Genomic DNA, 13,119 nt, shown 5'->3' with positions numbered 1-13,119 from the left:
TTTTCTGTTTCCAGGAGGGGTCAATTCCATCTCGACTCATAATTGACTACGCAAGTACTTGATTGTACCTAGTGACCTTCCGTCACTGAATTAGAAATTCAGGTAGTCCGGTACCAAAGTACAATGAGTTGCTTGCTAGTCACAGGTTGCGGTCTCAGATCGGAGGGCCAAACTTATAACCATATCCACTCGGAACATCTCTTGACAGTAGAGCATTCCGAAATTGGTCACGTTCAGTGAAATGTACTCATACACTTCACCTGTATGGCATACCAATGTCTCCACACTCCTTGGTTAAGAGGACAACCAACGTATATGTCACACAACGACCTAATCTCGATAATGCTGTCGTCCTAGTAACAACATATCATTTGGTCACGAACAAGTTTAAGGACTCGAAGATAAATCCTCCTTTATCATAACATAAGTCCTAAGAACTTCATCATATAAGAGTTCATTTGAAGATGAAATGATGAATAATGCCAAATAACACTTTATAATTTATCAATTCATTTACAAAATTCAATCATCAATATGCTGACGATTGACATTTAGGATACAAATCCCAACAAAAACTACCTTCCTCTAGAAAATTTACATGGAGCATCTAGAAGGGTTCATAGTTAAAGGCAAATAGCATCTCGTGTGCAGATTAAAAAAGATCTTGTATGGGCTCAAGAAGGCACCTCGACAATGGTATAAAAAGTTTGATTCATTTATGATGGACTATGGGTATAGCAAAACTGCTTCATTTATGTTGATGACATGTTGACTGTTGGCCATGATGCTAAAAAGATTGAAAGTTCCAAGCAGTGTTAGAAAGGTTCAACATGAGCAAGTCCGAACTAGTGTGCTCTCCACTTGCAGGTCACTTCAAGTTAAGTTCCAAGTAGTGCCCTACAAGTCAGAAAGATAAAAAAAAAATAAAGAAGATTTCTTATGCATCCGCAGTTGGTAGTTTGATGTACACCATGGTTTGCACAAGGCCGAATATTGCTCATGTAGTTAGTGTTGTAAGTCGGTTTCTTTCTGATCATGGTAAAAAACATTGGGCAACTATTAAATAAATTCCCTGGTATCTCAGAGGCACTTCTAAAGTCAGTTTATATTTTGGTAATGATAAATTTGTGTTGGATGGGTACACAAATGCAGACATAGCTAGTGATATAGATTCTAGAAAGTCCACAGTAGGATACTGGATGACTTTTTCAGGGAGAGCAGTGCCATGGCAATTTAAGTTATAAAAATGTATTGCTTTGTCTACTATGGATGCCAAGTATATTGCAGTTACAAAAGCTTGCAAAGAATTTTTATGGATAAAAACTTTTCTACAAGAATTGGGCCTACAAAAAGAGAAATATATGCTTTATTGTGCTTGTTAATTGCATGAGTAGATGGTAGAGATTATTGTTGCTTTGTGAGTGAAATCCTATTTAATTATATAAACAGAGAAAAAAGTTTGCGGTATCATTATTTCTTGATTGTATTTTTCCAATATTTACTTCCCACTAATAACTTAATCCTATTTTTTCTGGGCTAATTTATTTTTTATTAACAAAAATTATAGGCTGAGCACCACTTTTGATGATTAGTGTGTTGTCAAACTTGAGTATTCTCTTTTTTTTTTTCCTTCACTGTTAATGGTTGACATCTTTTTGCAGAAAGTAATTTTCTCTGGACTTCTTAATTTTTATTCCTATTTGCAAGGTCCAAGACCACTATTAATTGTCTTGATAGAGACACAGCGGAATCCTCCTTCCATAGGTAATATTGCATGTGATTCACTTCATCCATCTTGTTGTCTCTCGAGAGTTTAAGTTTCCATTGCTTGTTGAAAGCACAAGATGGAAATTCTAAATTCATATAAGACCAAACAACAGGTTATTACAAACTTGCCAAATAGGAAACAATCTCTTCATCTTGACCGTGATAAGTGTCAAGATTTACCACAAAATAGATGCTAATGTCTAAATAGTGTGGCGTCAAGAAAAAAAAACATCTAAATAGGGTATTGAACCAAGAGCTCTTCTTTATATTTTGATGCTTTTGTAACATGTTGACAATAGGGAGAGCCTTGGCGCACAGTAATATGGTTATTATGGGTTGGAAACATAATGATAAAATAAAAATATTAAATAAAAATTTAAATGTTATGAGTTATCTCGAAAGAGTACATATATGGAACTCCAAGGATCTAAAGGGTTGAACCACATGTTTTTCTACTCTTGGAACGTAATCAAGGCCGAATGTTCGATCATAATGGAAAGAACACAAAAATCCATAAAATTGCTTTTGGTGCAAGAAAATGATGAAAGAGAGTCCTTCTCAGATATTTCTCTCTTTGAAAACTCTTTAAATTACTGGGGGAAGATTCTAGATGTGAAAAATGCATTAAAAAATATAGACAAGAGAGGGAGATGGATGGATATGTGAAAATTGGCCCAAATGGGCCCATTTCAGATTGAACCCGGCAATGTACATCGACTTCAATTAGAAAAGTTCAAAATTTTTGGAATCGAAATAGAGAAAAATGAGTTTCTCCTCTGCCCGATCTCCAAGCTGTTGGGATAAGACCACCCCTAGCCGTGGCTGGTGGCGATTCATTGAGATAGTGCGAATGGCCGGCGACCGTTGGAGACGTCGGCGAAAGGTCAGCTGATTCGAGCTTATCGCCTCTCCTAAAAGTCTTCTATAAATATTCGAGTCCCCTCCGTTTGATTCACCACAAGCTCTCTTCCCTTGCCTCCCTCTTTCTTCTCCAGTCTTATCAGCCACCGCAGCCACCACCGGCGACTGCTGCTGCTGCTCGCTGGCCATCAACCACCTAGGCCTGGCCGTTGCCACTCTTCCCCAGCCTCTTCTCTCATTATTTCTTATTTCCTTCCCATTTTAGTTTTCTTTATTCATTTACTAATTCCTATATATATATATATTATTCTTCTTTTCTAGCCCATGGACCTAGAGATGATTTTTGCCACGGACAACCGAACCAGACCCTTGATTGAACTAGAATTGAGACTCTCTCTTTTTCCTCTTTCTCTCTCTAAGCTAGGCCTAAGGATCCATGTATAAGATCCTAGGGTGGATGCCCTGCACCGTATTAAAACTAATGTACTAGAAAATACCATATTAAAACTTATCTTCCTAGAAGATACCATGTTTCCACTTGAGAAAGCTATATACCACCATGTTTACCAATATTACGTGAAATAGTTATGCAGGATACCCGTCCTTTTGATTCATCTAACCAATATGTTTTCAGCTGCAGGATCCTTTTCTAATCATAACCAAGGATGACATCATAGGGCCTCTCCTCTATTCCTACTGGTACTTAATTAAACAGCAGTTCGAGCTCCTGATTCCCATTGGTTTCTGAATCCAAACTTTTGGTGTCTCAGATCAAAGGGTATCACCCATTTATTACTCACTGCAAAGGACGGAAGGTATGGAACAGCAAGTCATTCTTACTTTCATCTAAGCCCCACAAATTCAGATATTAGTTAACCAAGTCCCCCACGACTCAGCATTGGACAGGATATCTGGTGGACTGTTACAGAGAACTGCAGAATTATTGCCTGTACTATGTTTGAGGAATCTCAAAGACTGTTGCTTCAGTTTGTGTTTTATTGCTGAAAATAAGGATCACTGAAGAATTCGACACACTATGTCAAAACTCAAAAAGAGAAGGTGACACGATTTATTTTATGAGATGAGAGATAAGCAAGTGTTCAGGGACACTTGGGTTTGCCTTCCTTGGTCTTCCAGTTATTGTAACATGGGCATTCCTCCTTGTTCCCGTAGGTGCCAGATGGGACGCAGAGGCATGTTGTGCAGCACTTGATGCAGAAGAACATGCATGGCTTTTTGTGGGACGTCTCGGAGCATCTGTAGGAACACTTATCCGGGCATTCTGCAGATGAAGAGTTATGGACGTAAGTTCTTTATAACTGTACTCCTTAGTTCCTCGTCGCAAATCTATCATTTATATCGTCGTGAAGCAAGGATCTATCAATATAGAGCTTTATCGATTTCTAGCATTCTGAAACAGTGTGTTCATGCATGTCCTAACTTATCAGTGTTGAAGCATCAGCTGCAAGGATTCTACTGCTATCGTCTTTTTAATAACCTACCCTATTGAACTGCATCAGATCATCTTAGTTACATTTGCTATAATATTAGATCAACTTTAAATCATTATATAGGTAATGATTGTGATGGAGAACATGATTCTATACATTCTAAGTTCAATGAATATATATAAGAAGTATATGAGGAGAAAGCAATCATACGTTCTGCAGGAACTGAGCCCTCGCCGCCCATCTATCATTTAAAAGAGTGAATAAAATGAGTTAGAGAATTCACATCCAAAACATATGGTTTGCAGAAATCATGTGAGACTGTGAGTTATAAACTTACAGGTTGATATGTCGCAGAATTGGCAGTAACAAATATGTCAGCCTGCATGATGGATATACTATTTAATTAGAACAATCTGCAATTTAATTTTAATGAGAATGAAAATTATATTTCATTTCATTTTCGATAAATGAGTATATGGAGAGGCATGTATAGAATTGCTAGTATTCTTAAAAAAGGAAAAATATATAAACATAAAAAATAGAAACATATCCCATGATTGGGGGATATAATAGGGAAGGACATCCCATGATTAGTGGGACATCATAGAAAAACACTATAGAAAAAATAGTATTTTTCGAATTTGATATGCCGACACTAGATAGAAGTATTATAGATGAGAAACCAACTATTATAGATGGCAGGATGATCAAATAGCCAATCCAAATATTTGATTGGCTAACAATGGTCTAATTATAATTTTCCAATCACGAAACAATAATAAATATGTATAAATTAATATCATGCCTTCAAATTAATATGCTACGTAGCATGTATCATGGATGCATAACTATTAACTTATGACTAAAATCAATTATATTTTTCGAAAAAGAAAAACATCCATGATTCTTGGGTACTATTCTACCATGAGGCAAACATATTCACGAGCCACATGTTTTTTTCTCTTGGAAAACACAATCCTTTTTTTTCTCAGACCCACAACAAATCCTTCTCTTTCTTGCTGAAAGAAAAAAAAAAGAAAAATCATTATTATCTTTCAGCACTAAATGGGAACTAATGAACCTGATGACAGCAACAAGGTATGGCTTCACTTATTCCCGCTTTCTATGTACTCATGCGCTCAAAGGAACACAAGCAGAGAGAGAGAGAGAGAGAGAGAGAGAGAGAGAGAGAGAGAGAGAGAGAGAGCACCATAATAGCGAAGGCAAGGAGGAAGAGAATAAAGGCCGAGAGGCATGGGGAACGGGCCATCAACTCTGTTCTTCCTCTGCTCCTCGTTATAGTATGACAGAAACCGAGGCACGTCAAGTCCGTAGTCCATAGCACAGAATGCACGCCTATTTATACTAAAAGTTATCATCAACTCTGAACGTTGTAATCCCATGCTCTGTACCAGCTAATGCATCGATCCAGTTATTTACAGCCGTACGTCACCAATAAATTCCGATATTATCTTGACATTATTTGGAGGCGTATTGCATGAAATTGGTATTAAAGATATCAAATCATAAATTTATGCAGCAGCATTGGAAGGTTTTAACAGAGGGAAATAACTGCCATTTCCTCCTGCTTGGTTTTTTTTTTCTTCTCGAAATGGAAGGTACACTACAATCATGGATGGAGTCTGGGCCTCTCCAATCCAGCCCCTGACTGGAGGGGATCCGGATCTCAATGTTTTCCATCTTTGATTGCATAAAATTAGGGTTGCAACTTAGGTAGAATTCAGCCTACTCTACAGGAGAATTCTCCAAGCCACCTCTATCTGATCTCATCTTAAACTAAATTTAGGTTGGGTCAAGTTTGTCGGGTCTGATTGGGTTAGGCTATATTAATTGGGTTATTAGATCAAGTTGAATAGGATATGTAGAATGGAGAAAACATTTTGAAATGTTTTTTATTGTATTAATATTTATTGGTTGAGACCTTGACTATTCATCAATTTTGATAATATATTTGTGCAATTTAATAAGAGTTAAAGTTGTCATTATGTAAAATATATAAGTAATCCATATGAAACATAAATATAAATTATCTATTTATTTGTATGCTGGGTTGAGTCATGTTGGGTTAGGATCGAGTTTAAGTTGAATTTAAGCTCAGTATAACATAATCAGCTTGAGATCCAAATAAGATTTTCAGCCGAAATCAAACACAAAATCATGAAACTTGACCTGACCATAGCCAATGAGAGGGTTCGGCAGGTAAATTCGGGTGGAGAACAATACAAGTTGCACCTTTACATGCAAATTTTTTAAATCTTAAAACAATACCAAAAACATAGATCCCCCTTTCCATTCTTTGTCTTCCCTTCTTCAAGCCCATTCATTATTTATATTTCTCTTGGCCAACTTGATAATGTAAAGTTCTTGATAGCCCCTTTCCATCTCTCTCTCTCTCTCTCTCTCTCTCTCTCTCTCTCTCTCTCTCTCTCTCTCTCTCATAGCACATAAATGCGTGCATGTGCTTTTGTTCCAAAAGGCTTTTAATAACCTTCACCTATCTAATGGGGGAAAAAAATGAAATTAAAACAAGGCCACTGTGGAGTGATTGATTAAAACCCCATTTGATTTTGATGAGCTCAAAGCATTTGAGTATATCTTGTGATTACTAATGAATTCAATTGAGTGTTTCAGTAAAAATCCTGTACAAGTGTCTCTAGATTTGGTTCATAGTATTTTGGATAAGTTAAGAAGTCTGCTGAACCAAAGTCTGAGACTCGAGTCGACTCCCGAGTATCACGAGTCGACTCCAAGCGTATCAAGTTCACTGGCACGAGCTCGAGTCGACTCCAGACAAGTACGAGTCGACTCCGACTGAGAACAGAAAGAAGAACAGAAAGCCTCATCTCAGAACCTGTCAACGAGTCGACTCCTGAAGTGCGCGAGTCGACTCCAATGTTCAACGAGTCGACTCCAGGGTAGTAAGAGTCGACTCCAAGAGGTACACAAAGAAAAGGTCAGAGAGCATTTTATGGACTCTGAGATTCGAGTCGACTCCCGCAATACGCGAGTCGACTCCGAGACTGTGCGACCATCGACAGACAGAAATGAAAGAGTAGATGCCCTACAAGCCAATCGCAATATGTATTGCAAAAGGTTTTTTCTTTTGATTTGTCCAAATCATGTACATGATATTTAAATATGAATAAAGGCGTTATGTTTTATCATATGCTGTTGATTATATTTATGATAAACTCCTTAGATTAGGGCAATGGTTTTAAGACTATGATGAGATCATACTAGTGAGACTTAAAATCCTAAAATCCTAATCTTAAATATTCCCAGTCATTGGTACATTGAGTCGGGGATCAATGATTACCGGAAAGACTGGCATGTCTTATGTATGCTCGATGCAGAGGATGATTGATCTCACAATCATTTGTGTGGAGACACTAATACAAAGATGTGGGTGCTCATTAGAGGAATGAGTTCACTGAATTGACCTACAAAGAGAAATCTTATGAAGTCTTACTTACATGTCAAAAGATGATTCTCTTAGTGGGAGTTGTGCAACTGATCCTATGACCTGAGATCACCATTGGAGGGCGGACACTTGGACGCCTCGTGGAGATTGTACACTTTGGATTAGCATTTGAGGTATTCTACTAATTCTGCATTTATTTTATATTATTTGATTGTAATCATTAAGGTGATCTAGGCTTAAAAGGGTTTCATGCATAGGGACTTTATTAAGAAAATTTTTAAAATCCCTAGCTTCCGCTGCCCATTATGACATGCTAGAACCCTACAGTGGTATCAGAGCCATCCTTAATTGGTTCAATCAAATAATAATGCATGATGTATGATTATTAATTTACTATGAGATAGTAATGTCATATGCTTAATGAAATGCTGAAATATATGATTCATATATGATATGATATGTAATAAAATGTCATGATATGATATTTTCCATATGAAAATATGTTGAAGCATGTTAATTAGTTGCTTATGATTTATACATGCTATGAGATAGCTATGATGCATGATAGCTTATTTTAGATATGTTAAATATATGTTACAATTAAAGAATGTGCTAGAGACTAGTAAGCCCTCAATAAAAATTATATTAAGTCATAGTGTTAAAAAATTTTGAGCTAACCCATTCTAGAACAATTAATCTAATTGGTGTCTAAGGAAAGCACTAAAGGTGGTTACTTATTAGGACCTTACTCTTTGAGTAAGGGGAGCCTCCCACCTGCTTACCTGGCCAATTGTTTGATTGCCTATTATGGATAAGCTTAATATTGATATAACACTATTGATAGCCTTCCTTCATGCCTCGATATTATTATGTCAAGATCCATGCTAGTTTGTTGTGCTAACACAAAACTTGCAATGGGGACTGATGTTATATCGTCTTGGTGCATTAAGATGCTTATGGCATATTTTAATATATTGCCTTGTTGTGCAACCACAAGGGCAATATTATTCGAATATGACTATATGAAAATGAAGGGTTTGACTTAACTAAAATATTATTGTTTGTTGTGCTAACACAAGGCAATAAGTATTTTAAGAGGACAAAATAAAGTTGAGAATTGCATGAGATGCAATTGAAAAGAGTTTCCTACCTTTGAACTCATAAGAGTTTGTTGTGTAAACACAAGGCTTTTTATGATGAATTAGGATCTCAACCCTACTAAGAAAAATTATATTTTCACGTTTATCATAGGAGAGGGCTATGATATTCGATAAAAATAGTAGGAGACAAATTAGATTAAAGTCCTTATTTAGTTGCAAACATGTCATCATGATTGGTCTGCTTATATTAGTTATGTTCTTGCATATGTAGAATTATTAAATGGCTTCACTTTCACTAAGAGGCATCTTAGATGCCAACAAGTTGACCGGACCAAACTATGTGGACTGGTTGAGGAATTTAAAGATAGTACTCACTCAAGAGAAAATTTTCTATATACTTGAAACCCCTGATCTTGGAGATCTAGGGGATGATGCTACAGAAGAGGAGGTTGCCACACATAAGATGTGGAAAAATGACAGTTTGACTGTCAAATGTATCATACTTGCCTCTATGAGCAATGAATTACAGAGGCAACATGAAGGCATGGACACTCAATCCATACTTCTCAATTTAAAAGAGTTGTATGGAGAACAAAGCAGGACTGCTAGGTATGAGATATCTAAGCAGTTGTTCCGTGCTAGAATGAATGAAGGAACTCCAGTGCAAAACCATGTTCTTATGGTTATAGACTTAATCACTAGATTAAGTCAATTAGGTTTTGCTATGGATAGTGAACTCAGTCAGGATTTGATCCTGCAATCACTGCCTGATTCATTCTCTCAGTTTGTTGTGAACTTTCACATGAACAAGCTGAACACCTCCCTGCCCGAGCTGTTAAATATGCTCAAAACAGCTGAAGGCCATATTAAGAAGGATAAAGGTCTACTCCTTCTTATAGATGGCACTTCTAAAAGGAAATCGGGAAATAAGGGTTCTAAGAAACGATTGAACCCTAAGAGTAGCATCAAAAAAAAAAAAGGAAAGAAAAACTCCGGATCAAGTACCTGTTTTCATTGCGGCAAAGCTGGACACTGGAAAAGAAATTGCAAGAGTTTTCTTGCAAGTATGAAGACCGATGCAAGAGTTGCATCAAAAGGTATGTTTATGTTACATGCCAACTTGTCATTAAGTTCTTCAAATTCAAATTCATGGGTATTGGATACCGGCTGTGGTTTTCACATTTGCAAATCTTTGCATGGACTACAGAAAATTAAAATTTTGAAGAAAGGTGACTTCGAGCTGTATGGCGCTGGAGGAGAGTCCATCCAGGCTGAAGCTGTTGGAACCTACAACTTGGAATTGCCTTCGGAAAAGCTCCTACAATTAGAAGATTGTTATTATATGCCCAAAATTATTAGAAATGTAATTTCCATTCCTTTGTTGTTAAAGAAAGGTTTTGAAATTAATGGAAAGGGCAATGGTTGCTCTATTTATTTTTCTAATAAGCATCTTTGCAATGGCATTATGGAAAATGGTCTTCTAGTTTTATTACTTAATGACAATGTCTTTCATATTAATAAAAGCAATAAAAGAAAGAGTTAGGAAGTGAATAATACCCTCCTTTGGCATTGCCGACTTGGTCACATAAGTGAATCAAGAATCAACAAGTTATACAAAGAAGAGTTCTTTGATCCTTATGATTATGAATCATTAGGAACTTGTGAATCTTGTCTTATGGAAAAAATGACCAAATCTCCATTCACTGAACATGGAGAAAGGGCAAGTGAGTTATTAGGACTTATACATACAGATGTATGTGGTCCTATGACAACTCCAGCTAGAGGTGGATACTCTTACTTCATCACATTCACTGATGATTTATCAAGATTCGGATTTGTGTATCTTATGAAACATAAATACGAAGTCTTTGATAAGTTTAAAGAGTATCAAAGTATGGTTGAAAAACAAACCGGAAAGTGTATTAAAATCCTTCGATCTGATCGAGGAGGTGAATACCTTTCTAGTGAATTTTTAAATCATCTTAAAGAAAAGGGCATTCTCTCTGAATGGACACCTCCGTATACGCCACAACTAAATGGTGTAGCTGAACGGAGGAATCGTACTCTATTAGATATGGTAAGGTCCATGATGTGCTTTACAGATCTTCCTATTTTCTTCTGGGGTTATGCCTTAGAAACTGCTACATATGTGCTAAACAGGATACCTTCAAAATCTGTATCTAGTACTCCATATGAGATATGGAGAGGTAGAAAGCCCAATCTTAAATATTTTAAAATATGGGGCTGCCAAGCATATGTCAAAAGAAATTTTGGACATAAGCTAAGTGTTAGATCAGATAAATGTACATTTATAGGTTATTCCAAAGAAAGTATTGGATATCTCTTCTATCACCCTACTGAACAAAAGGTATTTGTTAGTAGGCATGCCACTTTTTTAGAAAAAGAGTTTATCTTAGAAAAGGGCAGTGAAAGAAGAATTGAACTTAATGAAGTTCAAGACCTACAAATAGAAACACAAGAAATTCTTCAACCAGATGTACCCATTGATGAAGTACAACCACAACACACATCTCCTCTCCAAAGGTCAGATAGAGTGCGAAATGCACCTAAGAGGTATGGGTTTATCCTTGAGAATGATGAAGCCCACATCGTCGAAAATGATGATCCTCTGACCTATTCAGAAGCTATCATGAGTAATGACTCTAACAAATGGTTAGAAGCTATGAAATCCGAAATAGACTCTATGTATACCAACCAAGTATGGACTTTGGTTGATGCACCAGAAGGTGTAAACCCTATAGGTTGCAAATGGGTCTATAAGAAGAAGATTGGAGCAGATGGCCAAGTAGAAACCTACAAGGCTAGATTGGTGGCAAAAGGTTTCAGGCAAAAGTAAGGAATTGACTATGATGAAACTTTTTCACCAGTTGCCATGCTTAAATCTATTCGAATTTTGCTTGCAATTGCTGCATACTATGATTATGAAATTTGGCAGATGGATGTCAAAACCGCCTTCCTTAATGGTTATCTTGAGGAAGAGGTTTACATGACACAGCCAGAAGGATTTGTCTCAAGTGGGAGAGCAAATCAAGTATGCAAGCTTAAGAGATCCATTTATGGATTAAAACAAGCATCGAGGAGTTGGAACATCCGTTTTGATACAACAGTCAAAGAGTTTGGTTTTATCAAAAATGTGGATGAACCATGTGTGTACAAGAAGACTAGTGGGAGTGCCATTGTCTTCTTAATATTGTATGTAGATGACATACTGATCATTGGAAATGATATTCCAATGTTACAATCGGTCAAGACTTGGCTGTCAAAAAGCTTTTCCATGAAAGACTTGAGAGAAGCATCCTATATACTTGGTATAAAGATCTATAGAGATAGATCTAAAAGGATGCTAGGCTTGTCCCAGTCTAGGTACATAGATAATGTGCTGAAAAGATTCAGCATGGAGGAAAGTAAAAGAGGTTATTTGCCTATGAGTCATGGCATACGTCTCTCTAAGAAGATGTCTCCTAAGACATCTGAAGAGAGGAATAGAATGAATTCTATTCCCTATGCTTCGGCAATAGGATCGATTATGTATGCTATGCTATGTACTAGGCCTGATGTTGCTTATGCCTTAGGCATAACAAGTAGATTTCAGGCTGATCCAGGAGAGGATCATTGGATAGCTGTGAAAAATATTCTTAAGTACTTGAGAAGGACTAAAGATATTTTTTTAGTTTATGGAGGATCTGAGTTGAAACTAGAAGAATTTTCTGATTCTAGTTTTCAATCAGATCCAGATGATAGCAAGTCCACTTCAGGGTATGTCTTTACCCTAAATGGTGGTGCAGTGAGCTGGAAGAGTTCCAAACAGCAAACTGTAGCTGACTCAACTACTGAGGCAGAATACATTGCTGTAAGTGAAGCCGCTAAGGAAGCTGTCTGGATGAAGAAGTTCATCTCTGAGTTAGGAGTAGTTCCCGAGATTGCTGGACCAGTTCCAGTTTATTGTGATAACACTGGAGCTGTTGCTCAAGCGAAGGAACCAAGGTCTCATCACAAATCCAAGCACATTCTAAGACGCTTCCATCTTGTTCGAGAGATTGTCGAGAGACAAGACATAGTCATTGAACGAGTAGACACTAAGAACAACCTAGCAGACCCGTTCACTAAAGCTCTACCACAACAGCAGTTCGATCGCCACCTCGATTGTATGGGGATAAAATATAAGAGCGATTGGCTTTAGTGCAAGTGGGAGATTGAAAGAGTAGATGCCCTACAAGCCAATCGCAATATGTATTGCGAAAGGTTTTTTCTTTTGATTTGTCCAAATCATGTACATGATATTTAAATATGAACAAAGGCGTTATGTTTTATCATATGCTGTTGATTATATTTATGATAAACTCCTTAGATTAGGGCAATGGTTTTAAGACTATGATGAGATCATACTAGTGAGACTTAAAATCCTAAAATCCTAATCTTAAATATTCCCAGTCATTGGTACATTGAGTCGGGGATCAATGATTACCGGAAAGACTGG

General features: G+C 36.9%; 1 protein-coding gene across 1 annotated transcript; it reads right to left on the bottom strand.

The window, feature by feature from the left end:
- Nucleotides 1-3,728: 3,728 nt before the first annotated feature.
- Nucleotides 3,729-4,320, bottom strand: LOC148700245 (gibberellin-regulated protein 12-like). Its single transcript, XM_088709709.1, has 2 exons — nucleotides 4,290-4,320; nucleotides 3,729-3,910 (listed from the first exon to the last, which is right to left on the bottom strand). The coding sequence occupies exons 1-2, from the start codon at nucleotides 4,318-4,320 to the stop codon at nucleotides 3,729-3,731; spliced, it is 213 nt and encodes a 70-aa protein (XP_088565835.1).
- Nucleotides 4,321-13,119: the final 8,799 nt, after the last annotated feature.

This window comes from Phoenix dactylifera, chromosome 13 (assembly GCF_051530095.1).
Source record: "Phoenix dactylifera cultivar Ajwa chromosome 13, Ajwa_hap1_PhDact_Kaust_v1.1, whole genome shotgun sequence".
Classification (NCBI taxonomy): domain Eukaryota; kingdom Viridiplantae; phylum Streptophyta; class Magnoliopsida; order Arecales; family Arecaceae; genus Phoenix; species Phoenix dactylifera.
The sequence above is the reverse complement of the archived record's forward strand: the minus strand, read 5'-3'. Positions and strand labels throughout refer to the sequence as shown.